Genomic DNA, 18,584 nt, shown 5'->3' on the forward strand with positions numbered 1-18,584 from the left:
GTGAATCTGGATCTACAGAACCGATTTTAAAAAACCTTTTAACAAAAGAATGGCACATTATATGAGTATCATAAGCGATATTATATTTTGTTTCCATCCCGAGTGGAAACTGTTAAACTTATAGTAACAATAAATTGTTTTTAAAAGCTTGTTTTATTTTAATATCTTTTAATTTATAATCACATAAAAGTATCTTCCTTTCCTTTCCTGATAAAGATATTTCTTTATTTGCTACAGCTAGTCACTGACGTTCTAAATGTCAAAACAATTTAGTCAATGTCATCCAAAAATTCGAGGTAATGGAGACCTGATTTTGGTTTTCGATCGGAAGTAGTATCAGATCTACTTATATTGTTATTGTGTATTATCGTTGATATTACTTTTTATTTTATTTACCTACCTATTTAACAAGGTTATTGGTTCACAACATTCAATCTTAAAAAACGGAAAAAATATATTTACAGGGACAATTAGTTACAGTAAGGGTTGAACTTGAATGAAGGCATAAATAAATATTTTTGACCCATTTCCAAAAACATTTCCCCTTTAAAATATTATGAATAACTATTACAATTTAAGTTAAAAAAATCATATTATAAAAGCGAAAGTCTACTTTTTCAATAAGCATAAACAATAAAAAATAGAGCATGAAAGTTTTTTCTTCCCCAGCTGAAACCACGTTGCACAACTAGTATAATTAAAATAAATATTTTCTCTACACTCCGTGTGAACGAGCCCTAACCTCATTGTTTGTTACCTTCGTTTGTACTTAGTCAGTCGTTGGCTGTTAACGAATAAACGCACAGTCATAACGATATTTTTTTATTAATAATATTTATTTTTATTAATAGTAAAATTCTGTGAAGTGTGCGTTGGATAACTGTTGACGTGAGTTATTTTTAACTATCTAATTTTTATTTATTAATCTGTAGGTACTAATATTATAAAGCTGAAGAGTTTGTTTGTTTATCTCGAGAACTACTGGTCCGATTTTAAAAATTCTTTCGGTGTTAGATAGCCCATTTATCAAGGAAGTCTCTAAGCTATATATCATCTCGCTGAGACCAACAGGAGCGGAGCACTGGCCACTGCGGGTAAAACCGCGGAGCACATCTAGTATTTATATAAAATTGTCTTGTCACAATGTTAGTTACAAATTACTATAGGTACTCCTTCGAAACCGCCTTATAATTTTGATATTTTGGGACCATGTCAGAAATATTTTGACATTAAATAAAAAAACAAATTTATTATTATTTTTTAATCAGACTTGGCGCCTGTTTTGTAGGAAACAGACAATAAATAAATTTAATGACTGTAAAATATTGAATTACGATGACGTCATTCGTATATTCTTGTTAAGTAATTAAATTATTAATTTTACTTACATAAAATAATTTTATGAGAAATCTGACTGACCCTGATTACTTCTGATTACTTCGATAGTTATTTGTATAGTTTCATTATATAAATAAGTACCTACTATAATTACATAAAAAATAGATAGTGATCAAGTATTTATAACAAATTAGCTTTCCGCCCGCGGCTTCGCCCGCTTTGTCTAAATCATAATAAATTATATAATAAAACCTTCCTCTCTTCTCTATCTATTAAAAAAACCGCAAACTAGATTCATATTTCTATTCAAATTTAATTTTAAATCTAAGCGTATTCTAATTTGTCTACGTTTTATTAATTACATACACGTACGTAATTTGATGCCTTGCATTGCGTGATGTTTTCAAATTAAAGTCAATCATGACGACTGCATTTTTGTATAAATACTCAATTATTAGTCATATAGGTAGCTAAAATAGTACATTTTATTTTATTACTTAGACCAGGGGCCGTATTATGACCTCTTACTTCCCGAGACTTTACGCCGCGCCGTGTTAACTGTCTGGCAAATTCATATTATGATCGCAATAACCAGCCATGGTTAAGAGCCCATTATACTGAAAGTTTAGGCATTTTAGGCACTGCGAGACGGCTCGCGCCCGCGTTGCGCAGGAGCCGGCGCGGCATGAACTCCGGTGACCTATGAAGGCGGGCGAATACGCCACAGTATAAATAAATCAGTAGTTCGATTTTATTTGCTATCGTAGGAATGTATTTGATAAATAAATTTACTACTTATCCTATACCATTAAACGAGCAATATTTGCATTTTTATATATTTGTTTGTATATATACAGTGTGGAAGTTTTCGATGTGCCCTGAATGGAAAGTACTTGAAATACAGGGATAGCAAATTTTTCTGAAAGGTAACATTCCTTTTTCAAATTTTACTTTATTATTCAAATCGATAGAAACAATATAAAAGATAATTTATTGTTAATTTCTCGTAAAAATATTTGCTCTTAGAAATAAAAATATCATGGAATCTAACATTTTTATTGTAGAATCAACATCATCTCAACATAAAGAACGCTTCTGGTTTATTGGTCTATTTTATACATACATTTAAAGTTTAAAATTAAACTCTCGTTCTGGATACATTAATTTATTTTCTTCTGAAAATATTGGTAATAATAATTAAAAGTAAAACAAATAAAAAAGGCAAAATAATATGTAATTGAATATAAGTATGTAATAAGTATGTTAGTGTATTCAACCAACTTAAAAAAGTGTGACTATTTTACAACAAGGTAATTTTTAAAACATTTTACAAGGTAATTTTTTTAAATCACTACATAGTATAAAACAAAGTCGGTTTCACTGTCCCTATGTCTCTATGTCCCTTTGTACGCTTAAATCTTTGAAACTACGCAACGGATTTTATAGTTCTTTCGATTCCCGGTCGAAGAAAATGAATTTTTGAAAATCTTTGAATGCAGTTCTATTTCTTTTTAAAAATAAAGGAAATTTGCTATCTCCAGTATTTCTAGTACTTTCACCCAGGGCCCATCGAAAATTTCCACACTGTATTTACAAACAAATATATTAATATGCAAATATTGCTCGTTTAATAGAATAAGAAGTTAATTTATATTTACAACAATAATCCTAGGATAACAAACAAAATCAAACTACTGATTTATTTATACCGTGACGTGCTCGCCGTTTTACTCGCCGCTCGGTTCTAATACGCGAGCGGCGACTACAACGTGGTCGGGAGCAAAACTAGCACAGGTCCTCCTTCGATGACGTCCGGCTGGACTCTGGCGGCACTGACGTGGTGCGCGCGAGTCGCATTTTACGTATTATATTTTATATAGAAAAAAATAAGGGCTAAATTATAAATCTATCCAAAAATTTCCCTGTAAAACCTGATTAGTAAATGAAATGTAAAATTTTCATAAACATAGCGTTCCCCTAATTCTCATAAAACTGATTATGCTTTCAAAATCGATGTTACTTCTGATTTTTTTTTGATCGAGTTAAATGTTTAATATTGTGTTTTTATCCAAAAAAGTCACTAGATCAAACGTTTATCTGTGCTATATATTTTTTTAGGATTTTAAATATGATGATTTATATCCAAAAACCATGATTTAGAAACATACATTTTGAACAAGGGCCCCTTAAGTATGGTATTAATTTGCCAGTCAGGTCAATTCACGGCGTAAACTGTCTGGAAATAAGAGGTTAATACGGCCTCAGATTTATCATAAATACCTACATAGATATTTATTTATTTATTTGTTTATAACACTTTACTATGCTAGTTAATAAATTAATAATATATATTATGTATTACTAAAAACTAAAACTTATAGCTAGACTAGCACAGAGGGCGGTCTTATCACTAAAGAGTGATCTCTTCTAGATATCTAAAATAGTATCTACTAATAATTTTCTTAATTAAACCAGAGTATTCATAAATACTTTCCCTAAACTTATAAAAAACGTTTATTACTATTTGAAATAAGGAAGGAGGTAAACAGTAGTAATTAGTTTAAACCTTGGTTAAATAAAACCACATAATTAAAAAATATTGATTTTATTTACGGAAAAGTAGATACAGAAATATGATGTGACAATATCTGCCTACGTCATTATATCATAATATTTATAAGAAACTAGCTGTGCCGCGCGGTTTCACCCGCATTACTCCGCTCCTGTTGGTCTTAGCATGATGTTATATAGCCTATATATATACATACTCGTGGATAATGTAGCTTTCGAATGGTGAAAGAATTTTTAAAATCGGTCCAGTAGTTTATGAGCCTATTCATTACAATCAAACAAACAAACAAAGTTTTCCTCTTTATAATATTAGTGTAGATATACCAAATAAGCTTATAATACACTATAAATAAATTTATTTACCTAGGTACTTTAGATTCTTACTAGCTGTGCTCCGCAGTTTCACCCGCAGTGCTCCGCTCCTGTTGGTCTAAGCGTGATGATATATATATATAGCCTATAGCCTTCCTCGATATATGGGCTATCTTACACCGAAAGAATTTTTAAAATCGATTCAGTAGTGTCTGAGATTAGCTCGTTCAAACAAACAAACTCTTCAGCTTTATAATATTAAGTATATAGATATAATATTCGACATTTTCATTTTCCAGAGAGCGATGGGGTTTCTAGAAGATGTAGATACCAGCAATGCTCCGAATATCAAAGAATATTATAAAGGGAAAACAATCTTTATTACTGGAGGCTCAGGTAACTCAAACTCAAACTCATACTCAAGCAAAACTTAAACTCAAATAAGTTACTATTTTTACATAGACGATAAATTATCATAATATTAATAGGTAGTTAATTAAAGGCGATTCGGGAAGTTTCTCTACTCTATACTATTCACTTTTAGAATCGTTTTTTAAAAACCTTCAACAAAATATAATTAAAATAATGGAATTTAAAAGATTTCTCACCATAATAATATAAAACCATAAATATTAAATAAATAAAAATAAAATTTACCTATATTATAATAAATAATACCTTCTTCCAGCCTAGTAAAAACAACACAATAATAATAATATGTTTCGCAATCTTTCAATATTTCTTTCATAATTTCAGGTTTTATGGGCAAAGTTCTAGTAGAAAAGCTGTTGTATTCCTGCACCAATTTGGATAGGATTTATCTTTTATTAAGAACCAAAAAGGGAGTTAAACCAGAGGATCGCTTGAAGGAGCTTTACGCCTCAGAAGTAAGTATTTTTTGTTGGTGTTTTTATAATTTCCCTAAGTGACTTCGTAAGTTGATTTACGAGGGTTATAAAATCGATGTCAATTAATTAATAATTGTATTATGTATACTGTTTTATTATAGCTATACTAATACAATTAATAAATAAAGACGTGTGGCACTCGGGGACTGCCGCGGTAAAGCTATTGCATGCTATGCCTTCAAGCCACACCTCCGCGCCCGTCCCCGTGGGGAGCGTGAGGTTTTTTCGTTGAGGAATTTCTCGATTCGGTCCCCGCGCTCAAGGCCCGCGATAGAAGCTATGCAATAGCTTAAAAGAAAAAAAATAGGATAGGATTAAATTATATGATACATGCTTTTATGTTTACTAAACACAATGTTTAAAAACACATTTTAAAGCAGTATAAAATTCACAACAAATGAAAGCAGTTTTCCATAAACATAATGAGAATATTATGCAATACTAATGTAATTCCAAAGAAATTGATCGATAAACAATGTGCTCTCGTTCCCACGGTTATTATTGTAACGTATGATTTTTATCCGTGACATAATATTATGATGCTGTTAACCGATTTTAATAAAGAGAGTAATGCAATTTAGGTATTGTGCACCTTGAATGTAATCTATTTACTATTATAAAACTGAAGAGTTTGTTTGCTTGAACGCCCTAATCTCGAGAACTACTGGTCCGATTTGAAAAAATCTTTCTGTGTTAGATAGCCCAATTATCGAGGAAGGCTATAGGCTATATATCATCTTGCTAAGACCAACAGGAGTGGAGCACTGCAGGATAAAACTGCGGAGCACAGCTAGTTGAGCTATAATTTTAGCACGAAATCTGCCCACCATACACTAAAGTGCAGTAACAGCAAAATCACGATTTCGAGTAAAACGCATTTAAAGTTAAGAATTGATTTTAAAAAATCAACAGAATGATAAGCAAAAAAATTTGAATGCAGAAAGGTTGTAAAGGCATAGGTTCACACGTTAAAGCAATAAAAAAAAATATATCTTAATAACTGAATTTATTATGGCCATTTATTCTTTTTGGTGCCTATTACTGCATAGCCTTTTTTGTAAAAAATACCATTTTAAACTTAGTAAAATGCAGCAAAAAGCCCTATTACTGCGTTTGGATCAGTTATTTTGTCAAGAAACCCAACTAACATGCAGTAAGGTCAAAAAAATACTGCATTTTAGTTAGTTTTTTAAGAAAAAAGTGTTCAATTTACTAGTGCAGTAAGAAAAATAGCTAGTTCACATTTTAAAGACCGTTTATTTCTTATTATTTAATCACAATAATTCAACTCACTTATGTAAAATTTACATATCAAAAATAAAAAAAAACATCTAATTAATAAAGGACCCTGCGCAGAATGCACAACCTCCTTTGACAGTTTTCTCTTAATATTAACATATATAACATTAACTGCACTTTAGCTAGGAATAATCATATCTGTGTCATTATGCTATCCAAACTAATCTGCAGTAATGCTGTATTTTACTGCGTGTTAGTCAGTTTATAATGATAAAAGAATGTTAAGTATTCACAACTAAAATGCGACAAGCTTTGATTTTACTGCATTTTAGTTGGGAGTTCGTGACAATAAATTGTATTTTCTTAATTTGCAGTAAAAATAGCTTGTATGGCGGTAAATTTTACTGCGTATTAATTTTTTTTTTAATTTTTTTCCAGAAATATAAAACTATCTAAAGAACTGTAAAATTATATTGCTTACTGCATTTTAGTTATGAAACCTTAAAATTTAATCTGCAGTATAATTTATACTGTATTTTAGTTGGGAAATCACGCCAAATTGTTAATTTTTTTCGTTTGCAGTAAGTGAAAACTGTTAAATAAAAACCATTCTTATAGTCTTAGAAATAAGTAAGTTAATTCAATAGAAAGCTTAAGAAACCCGCTTTCAGAATCACTAATAAAACGAAAAATCACAAAAGGGCTGTTACTGCTCTTTAGTCTCTGGTGGGCAGAAATAGAATGTACTTATTTTATGTATTATTTTTACCCATATTTTCTCATTTCTCATTCAACCATAATTACCATAATCAAGGTACAGCTTGTAAATGAATTCATTTTTTCCTATAAATTTCAGTGTTTCTCTCGACTAAAGAAGGATAAGCCTGGTGTCTTTGAATCGAAGGTTTTCTTCATTGCCGGCGATTGCAGTGAAATAGGCCTGGGTAAGTTTTAAATTCCGTTTTCAAAGAAAAACCCGCATAGTTCCCGTTCCCGTGGGATTTCCGGGATAAAATCTATCCTATATGTTAATCCAAGTTACCCTCTATATGTGTGCTAAAATTCATTGTAATCGGTTCAGTAGTTTTGCGTGAAAGAGTAACAAACATCCATACAAACTTTCACATTTATAATATTAATAGGAAACTTCTTTATGCGCGTTGAGAGTAAAATTTCAAGGTCATTGGAATACCGTCACGTCATGGAGGAAGGCGATGACTTTACATCTTACAAAAATCTTTGTATCTTTGAATCTTGCAAAAGAAGTTTCACTTCTGACACGTGTGCTGGGCATACACGCTCTTTTTTCTTAAACTTTATATTTATTACCTAATACGTAATTACTAGTTTACTAATAATAATATTATAAAGTGTTTATTTGTCTATATTTCACATCGCAACGGAGCGATTTAATTGTACGATTTTCTACGTCTAGAGATATTAAGTAACTTTATTAGCGAAAAACTAAAGATGTAATTTCAATTTTTTTAACTGCTAATAAATCCATAAAAAACAAATTATTAGGCAAAGAATGATGATAAATCGATGAGCTATTGCCCTTATATTTAAGAGCTTGGTTTTGAACTTAACTAAACTATAAGTGTGCTTTTCAACCAATAATGTGCGAGGATGTGTAGCGAGGAATGTTTGTAAATAACCAATCGTATCGCTTCAAACTTCAAACTAAGGGAAGCGATATGATTGGTTATCTGTGGTTATTTACATTTTATTGAAGTGAAACTTCTTTATCGGGGTTGGAAAAAATTTAGTGTAACATTTTTTCGTTACGCGTGACATTTTTCCGTTACGCGCCATCTTTTTCTTATCCCTACCACGCGTGATTCGACGTATTCCTGTAAAGTTGCATATAGTAAATTATTTTTTGAAAAATAAGGTCATAAAGAAGTTTCACTTCTTACGTGTGTACACTAGTACACGCACTCATTTTTTTTTACAAACAAATTCCTCGCACATTATTGGTGGAAAAGCACCCCAATACAGTAATTAAACTATAATCAGTTTTATAATATTTCTATCCTTATATTTTCAGGTATGTCAGAAGAGGACAGAACATTGATTGTCAACAGAGCACATATTTTTTTCCATGTGGCTGCTAGTGTAAGGTAAAATATTGATTTTAAATAAATTGCTATAGCATATTTTTAACCGCCTCCTTGGTACAGTGGCTGATGCGAGACCGTAGAACCCAGGGGTCCTGGGTTCGATTCCCGGTGGTGACGAAGAAAAAAAAATGTCTCGGTCTGGCAGGACACAGAAGGCTGATCACCTACTTGTCCCTAAAGAAAATCGATCAGTGAAATAGATGTATGAATAATGCATCTGCCCCTTACCCCACTAGGGGAAACGGGAAGTGACGCAGGGTCGTATTTAAGAAATAAATAACCAACGTAGGTACCAAGAACCAAGAATTTAGCTTGATGTTAGTTTTTCTCAATAAATGTACTATTCAATAGACAGAAATAGATTTTTTCAATTAGAACCAGTACTTGATAAGTAGTTAACGGTAAATAGACAATTTCCTGAGATTAGCTTGGCCTAACAAATAAATGAAACGAGTAGCGTTGATCTATACAATCTCAATGTTTATCTGTTTTAACTAAAGTAACTATAAATAATAATAGTTTAAAAAAACTAAAAAACACGCTTTTAGTTCGGTTTTCTATAAAAAGCGTGTTTTTTATTTTTTTTAAACTATTATTTATTTTATCAAATTAGTGTATTGTCATCGGTCCTCAATAAATCTACAAAGTTTGAACGAAATCTGGCCGTTTAAAGTGGGTCAATATCGCGCCCAAAGAAGTCGGTTACAAACAAACAAACATACAGGTGAAGCTAATATAAAGCGTGTAAAAAGGGTTGCACTCCGGGAGTGCCGGCAGAAGTGAAAACTTGATTATTAACGTTGAGCATGTTTGATATTTTGGAATGGTATCCGTCTTACGCTTTTTCGATCAGGTCACGTGTCCTGACGCGAGTTTAAGATTTTATACCCATTACAGAAAAAGTGCTCAACGCCGCTAAAGAAGTTTTCACTTCAAAAATTACTAAGACTCGCATTCCGCCCGCGGCTTCTCTCCGGGATAAAACTTATCCTATATTATGTTTATATAGGATAGGTTCGGGTCCTTTCTCAGGTCTCAAGCTATCCCTGAACCAAATTTTATCAAAATCGGTTTCGGTGGTGGAGACAAATAGACAAACAGAGTTACTTCCGCATTTATAATGTTAGCACAAATTAGTTAAGAAGTTAGGATTCAGTAATATAAAATGGATTCTGGTAAATAAATTGTTTTCAATCACAATTGGCAATGTCATGCAATTGCGTGAATAATGTTTTATGTTAATACATTAATTTAATACAATGTTTAATTATAATTATTTGAACCGAGGTGGTTGAAATTCGACCTTTTGACTCTAATGCCAAACACAGAATACATAATAGTAGCTAAACGCTAATGCCAGCTCTCATATTTGCACGAATACGTAAACTCCAAAGTAAATGACGATATATTATCTAAAATTAACCATGCGGTATCTACTCTTCGCTAAACGCCTATTTTTGTGAGATTTTTAAAATGAGACGAAACTAAACTAACAAAAAAATTCAATAACGATTTCACAGGCGCAGTACAAAACGTCCTGTTTTGGAAACGGCTAGCCATAATGCAATATAGCGATTTATACAGTTCGACTACGACATAATCCTTTGATACATGTCTGTGTACCTGCTATATAAAATTATCTATACTCAATATTATAAAGCCGAAAAGTTTGTTTGTTTGAACGCGCTAATCTCAGGAACAACTGGTCCGATTTGAAAAATTCTGTCGGTGTTAGCCTTCGATCATTAAGTAAGTGTTAGCCCATTCATCGAGGAAGACTATAGGCTATAATATAATATCATCTCGCTAAGACCAACAGGATCTGAGTAACGTGAGTAAAACCGCGGGGCACAGCTAGTAAAATATAAATGCCCAAGTACATATTATGTTTGTTAGTCTTTCACGTGAAAACTGCTGATGAGTTTTCATGTTAGTTGGCACACACATAGAGGGTCACTTGGATTAACACATCACATTGGAGTTGTTTACTGTTTTAATAGAATTATCTTAAAATTACTTCCTTTAAAAAGATAATGTACAGTTATTATCAATTTTTAATACATGACCTGGTTATGTAATGAACCAGAACGATTTGGAAATTATTTATATTATAGGATGCTGCTAAATTACGGAGTTATATTTAAAACTTTCAAGATATTAAAACAGTTTAGAAAATAAAATGTAATTGCTCGAACACCATCTATATGATAAAAAAATTGGTTGTCTGTAAAGTCGGTTTACTGACGATAGTTGAACGTGACAACGTCCAATTGTTCTTCTTTGTCGCTCGTTCCGCGCTCTTGCTTGCACTTCAAGCCTTACATGGAACGCCTCAGAGCGAGGTAACACCACATGAGTCATGTTTTTTCGTGCGTGCAACCGGCTCTATCGAATTATAAGACGTTGTCACGTCAAAAAATCACCAAATTCAACACGGTCAATTCAAAACTCGAGAACGGCTGAATCGATTTCAATAATTCTTTCTTTATAATATTCCTTGAAGTACGAAGATGGTTCTTATGGAGAGAAAACGTAAACATGTAGTACCACGGAAGCCAGGCCAGAACACCACACATATAAATCTATACTATATTTTATTAATATTATAAAGAAAAAAGAAGAGTTTGTTGGTTTATTTGAACACGCTAATCTCAGGAACAACTGGTCCGATTTGAAAAATTATTTCGGTGTTAAGTAGTTAGCCCATTCATCAGGGAAGGCTATATATTATATCATCACGCTAAGACCAACAGGAGCGGAGCCATGCGGGTGAAACCGCGAAATGCAGCTAGTAAGTTATAAGTTAAGTAGTAAAATAACTGTGTAAAATAATAATATAATATTGTTATAGATTCGATGATCCTCTCAAAGTAGCTGTGAATCTTAACCTCCGAGGAACAAAGGAGGTCATAGAACTTGCAAAGGAAACAAGGAAATTGGAGGTAAGTATTTACTATCAAATTGTTAAAAAAACTTTAATATTTCTTGTATACGTAGTATATTATTATTAGTCTGTGATATTACATACAAACATTCGTATACGAAAAGTGGTTAGATATGAATTTGGCACCTAGAAAAGGTTTGAAAATTCTAAGAACATAATTATTAATTACATTACAATTTTTGTTAGTCAAATTAAACTCAAGCTATAAAAAGGTTATTTTGTGTTTGAGTTTATTCTTTTTATTAATTTAATGTCTACTCACTTAAATAATTTTTGGGAAACACAGGGAGATTTAAGGAGAGATCCTAGTGTACAATAAAGTGTGAAATAATTACTTATTAAGTTATTAAATATATTTTTTTTACATTAATTACAGGTATTAGTCCACGTATCAACATCATACGCAAACACAAACCGGGCTAGTATAGACGAAGTAGTATATCCTCCACACGCCAACTGGAGAGACACACTTGATGTTTGCAACAGTATGGACGATACTACGCTCAAGTATTTGACTCCTAAGTACGTATGGGCGCCTGGTACTTTAGTATTAATACTGGAAGAAAATATATGATTATTTTAATTAAAATATTGTTTATTTGGGAAAAATCACAGTGATAACAAATAAAAATATATTTTGTAATATTAAAATAATAATTTTAATGAAAATATTAATTATTAATTATATCAAGGAAAAAGCACACAGAGCATAAAAAACATTGCAAATGCATTGCTTTGTGAAGAAAAATGAATAAAGAATTTAATTTCATTCAAAAAATTTACGGTTTTATATAAAAAATCAATACGTATCGATATCATACGCAAACACAAACCGGGCTAGTATAGATGAAGTAGTATATCCTCCACACGCCAACTGGAGGGACACGCTTGATGTTTGTAACAGTATGGACGATACTACGCTCAAGTATTTGACTCCTAAGTACGTATGGGCGCCTGGTACTTTAGTATTAATACTGGAAGAAAATATATGATTATTTTAATTAAAATATTGTTTATTTGGGAAAAATCACAGTAACAAATAAAAATATATTTTGTAATATTAAAATAATAATTTTAATGAAAATATTAATTATTAATTATATCAAGGAAAAGCACACAGAGCACAAAAAAACATTGCAAATTAATAGTTTTGTAAAAAAAAAAAAGAATTGAGAATTTAATTTCATTCAATAAATTTACGGTTTTATATAAAAAATCAATACGTATCGATATCATACGCAAACACAAACCGGGCTAGTATAGATGAAGTAGTATATCCTCCACACGCCAACTGGAGGGACACACTTGATGTTTGCAACAGTATGGACGATACTACGCTCAAGTATTTGACTCCTAAGTACGTGTTTTCCTATTTTTTACAAGAATTAAATACATTTTTTATGGTGGAAAAATCTACACGTGAATAAAAACTGCCATGTCTAAATCCGAACAGTAAAATATGTATTAGGTAATATTTAATTCTATAGCATTGAAATCATAGATTATACACTTATATTCGATTGAAATGCTTTATAAATGAGATAAATAAAAAACATCATCGATTGCTCTGACGTAATCACGGGTGGCCGTGAGGCTACGTGATTTTAAAAAATATATTTTTACTAGCGGTCCGCCCCGGCTTCGCCCGTGGTACATATGAAAAATAGATGTTGGCCGATTCTCACTTACTTACCCGATATGCACAGAAAATTTCATGAGAATCGGTCCACCCGTTTCGAAGGAGTATGCAGACTAACATTGTGACACGAGAATTTTATATATAAGAAGATTTAATTTCTCAAACGTTTAGATTGTTAGATAATATTTAATAGTGCTTGCTTCACTAAATACTTCTTTTTGATAATCCTTAGATATCCTAACTTACTTAATATTAAACATTCGCGTGTTTGTTTGTCTTTATTTCACGTCGCAACGGGGCGATTTTATGTTATGGTGGTTATGATTTTTGTACCTGAAATTGATCGAGTCATCTTGTTATTGATAAAGTAAATAAAATTTCAGGTACTTAGGAGAGTTACCAAATACTTATGTTTTCACAAAACAACTAGCAGAACACGTGGTATATGAGCAAAGAGGAAAACTACCCATTATCATAATGAGACCGTCTATTGGTAAGTTAAAATATAATTTATTAATGTATAAAGAAAAAGAGAAAAAACGTATGTGCCCAGCTCGTGTCAGAAGTGAAACTTCATTGGCAAGATTCAAAATACCTACCAAAATCGCCGCCTTTCTCCATGACGTGATGGTATTGCCATCACGCTTGAAACTTTACTCTCAACACGCTTAGAGAAGTTTCACTTTAATAAACCAATAAATAAATAATAATATAATAAATTGCTCTGGCGGGATCACGGGTGGTTGAATGGTTAGGCGTTGCCCCGATAAAGCGGAAGATGCGGGTTCGAATCCCGTCTCATGATCGAGTTATCGAGTTTATTCTATTCTTTAAAAATTTCTAGAATTAAATTAATTGAAACGGTGTGTGTTAGCTTTGAAAACTTTTAGATATGTTTCGTTTAGCTTATCCGTCAGATAAAAAGACATTATATTTTGAAACTAACTAAAAACATGTTTTTTTTTCTTCATTTAAGGAGCTTAGTCGAAAGTCGATTATGTCGCTCCGTATGTCCTCAAAAACATTAAATTAGCTCTGATTTAAAAACATGTCTATCTGGAACAATATGTTACGGATCACAAATTTTCTATAAATTAATTAATCTAAAGTAACTTACAATTTTTTGGTGTCATAATATACATGGTGGTATTTTGGAAGGCTACCTGAAGCACCCTGAAGAGACAATTTTACTCAAAGGAAACATTCCATTGATTTTTAAAATAAAGAAAACTGCATTCAAAGATTTTCGACCGCAAGATTTCCATCCGAAATAATGTTTATTATTTTTCAGTGATAAGCAGTGTGAGTGAGCCAATCCCGGGATGGATAGAAAATCTAAACGGTCCTGTTGGATTGCTCATAGCAAGTGGTTTAGGTAAGTAAAAATAGCTACCTAGTTTGGTACCCGCGGTTTTGCACGCGTTTTCAAAGAAAAACCGAAATAGTTCCCGTTCCCGTAGGATTTCCGGAATAAAACCTATGTGTTAATCCAAGATGAACTCTACACGTGTGCTAAATTTCATTGAAATGGGTTTCAGCATAGTTTGCGTGAAAGAGTAACAATCATACACACATCCATCTTCACAAAGTTTCGCATTTATAATATTACTAGCGGTCCGCCCCGGCTTCGCCCGTGGTACCTACATGTTTAAACTATCCTATCTCTCAAGTTGGATCGAACTGCACATGGTGTGCGAATTTTATTATAATCGGTTAAGTGGTTTAGGAGTCCATTGAGGACAAAGTTTAGGAGTCCATTGACGACAAACATTGTGACACGAGATTTATATATATTAAGATTAAGATTAAGATTAGTAGGAAGGATAGGATATTCTAAGTAAATTTCTTTTCCATAGGTTTTCAAAGAAATTTATGCTTTGATGATTTTTAAGCAAACATTTTGTAAGACGGATACCATTCCAAAATATCAAACATGCTGAACGTTAATAATCAAGTTTTCACTTCTACAGGCACTCCCGGAGTGCAACCCGTCTTTTTTATTCAACACTAGCGGTCCGCCCCGGCTTCGCCCGTGGTACATATTTACGTTTTCTCTACATAAAAACCATCCTCGTACTTCAAGGAATATAATAAAAAAAGAATTATCGAAATCGGTTCAGCCGTTCTCGAGTTATGCGCTTACCAACACATTTTGCGATTCATTTTTATATATAAGATTATGGTAGACATTTTATTTTTAGTTCAAAAAGCACATAAAATAAAATAATAATTCAATTTTTATGTTTTTCCCAGGTATCCTTCGATCTGTCTACTCAGATCCGGATTTAGTAGCCGACTACATGCCGGTTGATGTTGCTATAAAAATGTTCATAGTTGGTGCTTGGTTGAGAGGATCTAAAAAGTAAGTACATAATTAATTTTATATGTATTATGTATGTTTATCAGCCATCTGGTTTCCATAACACAAGCGAAAGCTTAGTATGGGATCAGATCGTGCCGTGTGTGAAAATTGTCCTGAACTATTTATTTATTTAATTCGCTCGTTTGATGTTAATGCACCGTAAAGTGTAGGTTTCTATATTATAAAACTAATCCTATCCGAAGGTTGCCTGGCAGATATCGCTTAAAAGCGATAAGGCCGCCTTTTAAACATGTTGTTTCTTATATCTTTTTCTCTCTTCTTTTTATTTTCTTCTGTATGTGTGTGTTAAAAAAATAATTTTGTATAGTATTGTATTTATGTAATAAACAGAATCGAACCCACTGACGACGTAGAAGTATACCACTGTTCAACCAGCCACATGAAGACTATGACGCTCGGAGAGATCATAGATCACGGGAAAGAGATCATTCGAGAAGTACCATTGGATAAGATGATGTGGATCAGTGATGGGGGGATTACGAAGTCCAGATTGGTGTATTATATGAAGGTTTGTATTCAAATTCAAATTCAAATTCAAACTCAAACTCAAACTCAAACTCACACTCACACTCACACTCACACTCACACTCACACTCACACTCACACTCACACTCACACTCACACTCACACTCACAATCTCACACTTACTCTCACTCTCACTCTCACACTCACACTCACACTCACACTCACACTCACACTCACACTCACATTCACATTCGAATTATTTGCAAGAATGTAGTTACAAATTATAGATGTTTTAATTACAATATTATGTGGCTAATACATTCTTGATTCTACCCATCGATTGAGTGTGCAAATATTAAAATACACAGTTATTGACTCTTAACTCTAATTATTTAAATGTAGGTACACACAATTCAATGTTCACAATTACACAAACATATTTAAAATTGACATATTTTGTTCATTTTTATTTTAAATAGAACACGTGTCAGAAGGAAACTTCTTTGGCAAGGTTTAAAGATACAAAAATCGTCACCTTACCTACTCCATGATGTGACGGTATTTCCATGACGCGACCTTGAAATTTTACCAAAGAAGTTTCACTTCAAAAACTATCGAGTATGCTTTTTTACATTTAGGGCCGATTTTTCAATCCATGGTTAAAACTTATTCGCCCAATAAAGTATTACACGACTTCATTAAAATGTCACCCGTAAACTGTCAAATACAGGCAAAGAATACATTTTTGAAATGGTAGTTTAATACGTTATTCGACGAATAAGTATTAACCAAGGATTGAAAAATCAGCCCTTAATAGCCTTTTTCTTTATTTTCAGGTTTTACTACTGCATTTATTTCCGGCACTATTAGTTGATTTTATGTTATCACTTTTAGGAAAACCACCACTGTAAGTTTTTCCCTTTCGTAGATTATTTTTCTGTTATTTCTTAAGATAATTTCTTGCTTTCTTAAAAACTATGTAAAGTTCAAAAGTAAAGGTCAAAAAATTTCTCAAACTTCGACGAAATTGGGAAGTATTTAAATAATTTTCGTACCCATTTCATTTTTCATTCCAACTATAAAGCTATAAAATACGTTCTAGTATTTTTTAAATGAGTATTCTAGGTACTTATTATGCAGTGCAGTGCCGCAGTGCTCCGCTCCTGTTGGTCTTAGCGTGATGATATATAGCCTATAGCCTTCCTCGATAAATGGGCTATCTACACTGAAAGAATTTTTCAAATCAGACCAGTAGTTCCCGAGATTAGCGCGTTCAAACAAACTGTTCAGCTTTATAATATTATTATAGAAATAGATTATCTTATCTTAATATATATATAAATCTCGTGTCACAATGTTTGTCCTCAATGGACTCCTAAACCACTTAACCGATTATAATAAAATTCGCACACCATGTGCAGTTCGATCCAACTTGAGAGATAGGATAGTTTAAACATGTAGGTACCACGGGCGAAGCCGGGGCGGAACGCTAGTATTTATTTATATACAAACAAACCTTTTGTACAATTTTATTATAATTTCCTTCCACAGGCTAGTAAAACTCCAACGACGTATCTATTCCGCAAACATAGCTCTGAATTATTACCTAACTCAACAATGGAAGTTCGTCAACAATAACATTCTACAATTACGAGAAAAAATAAGAATAGAAGACAAAAGAGAATTCTTCTATGAAATGGAGACAATTGATAGACTGCAGTATTTCAAAAATGGCTGTATCGCTGGAAAAGTATTCATTTTGAAGGAGAAAATGGAAGATTTGCCGAAAGCGAAGAAGAATTGGAAACGGTAAGTAAAGAAGGGAAAAGTGTATATGTATTGCAATTTAAAAATAATCAAAAACAAGTAACAAATAAAGAACGTGTGTGCCGAGCACACGTGTAAGAAGTGAAACTTCTTTGGCAAGATTCAAAGATACCAAAATCGACGTCTTACTCCATGACGTGACGGTATTACCATGACGCGACCTTGAGATTTTACTCTCAACGCATCTGAAGAAGTTTCACTTCAAAAACTTAATGCAGTTACTCCAATTTAAATAAAACGTAATTATCTAACAAAAAAATCTTAAAAACTAATTTTGCTAACTAATACTCTATTTAATAAATTAATAATCTGTAATATTAACCTATAAAAAATGTAGTGAAACGCGTCTGTCTCTTCGCAATAAACTCGAAAACTACTGCATCGATTTTCATTCTATTTTCACCAATGGATAGCGTGTGAAATATTTATTTTTCGTCACCAATTAGCGTGTAAAATATTTTGAAGTTCAACTTCTTTAAGCGCGTTGAGAGTAAAATTTCAGGCTCGCGTCATGGCAATACCGTCATGTCATGGAGTAAGGCGACGATTTTGGTATCTTAGACTCTTGCCAAAGAAGTTTCACTTCTGACACGTGTCCTCGGTACTACGCTCTTTTATTTTTTTAATATTTACTTTTTTTTCAGATTTTTCTACTTGGACCTAACTCTGAGGTTTTTATTCTACACTGCCGTTATATGGTTCGTTTACAGTCGTGATATTTTGCCCTCTCTTTGCCAATGGATCTATAACTTTTTACTAGAAGAATAAATTATTTTTTTAAATAAAATTTTAATGAATTGAATGTGTTTTATTTTTAACCTGTTCTATCATAAAT

General features: G+C 32.3%; 1 protein-coding gene across 1 annotated transcript; it reads left to right on the forward strand.

The window, feature by feature from the left end:
• The first annotated feature begins 742 nt into the window (after positions 1-742).
• Positions 743-18,547, forward strand: LOC149475453 (putative fatty acyl-CoA reductase CG5065). The gene is made up of 14 exons (XM_089713519.1): positions 743-888; positions 4,521-4,617; positions 4,978-5,108; positions 7,225-7,312; positions 8,419-8,491; positions 11,343-11,433; positions 11,812-11,957; positions 13,458-13,567; positions 14,366-14,449; positions 15,328-15,436; positions 15,788-15,965; positions 16,759-16,829; positions 17,474-17,731; positions 18,394-18,547. The coding sequence occupies exons 2-14, from the start codon at positions 4,527-4,529 to the stop codon at positions 18,515-18,517; spliced, it is 1,554 nt and encodes a 517-aa protein (XP_089569645.1). The 5' UTR covers positions 743-888; positions 4,521-4,526; the 3' UTR covers positions 18,518-18,547.
• The last annotated feature ends 37 nt before the right edge of the window (positions 18,548-18,584 follow it).

The sequence above is a fragment of the Colias philodice genome, chromosome 30, assembly GCF_061535455.1.
Source record: "Colias philodice isolate Cphi_HAF_F1 chromosome 30, ilColPhil1 Martin Lab GWU primary, whole genome shotgun sequence".
Lineage (NCBI taxonomy): Eukaryota > Metazoa > Arthropoda > Insecta > Lepidoptera > Pieridae > Colias > Colias philodice.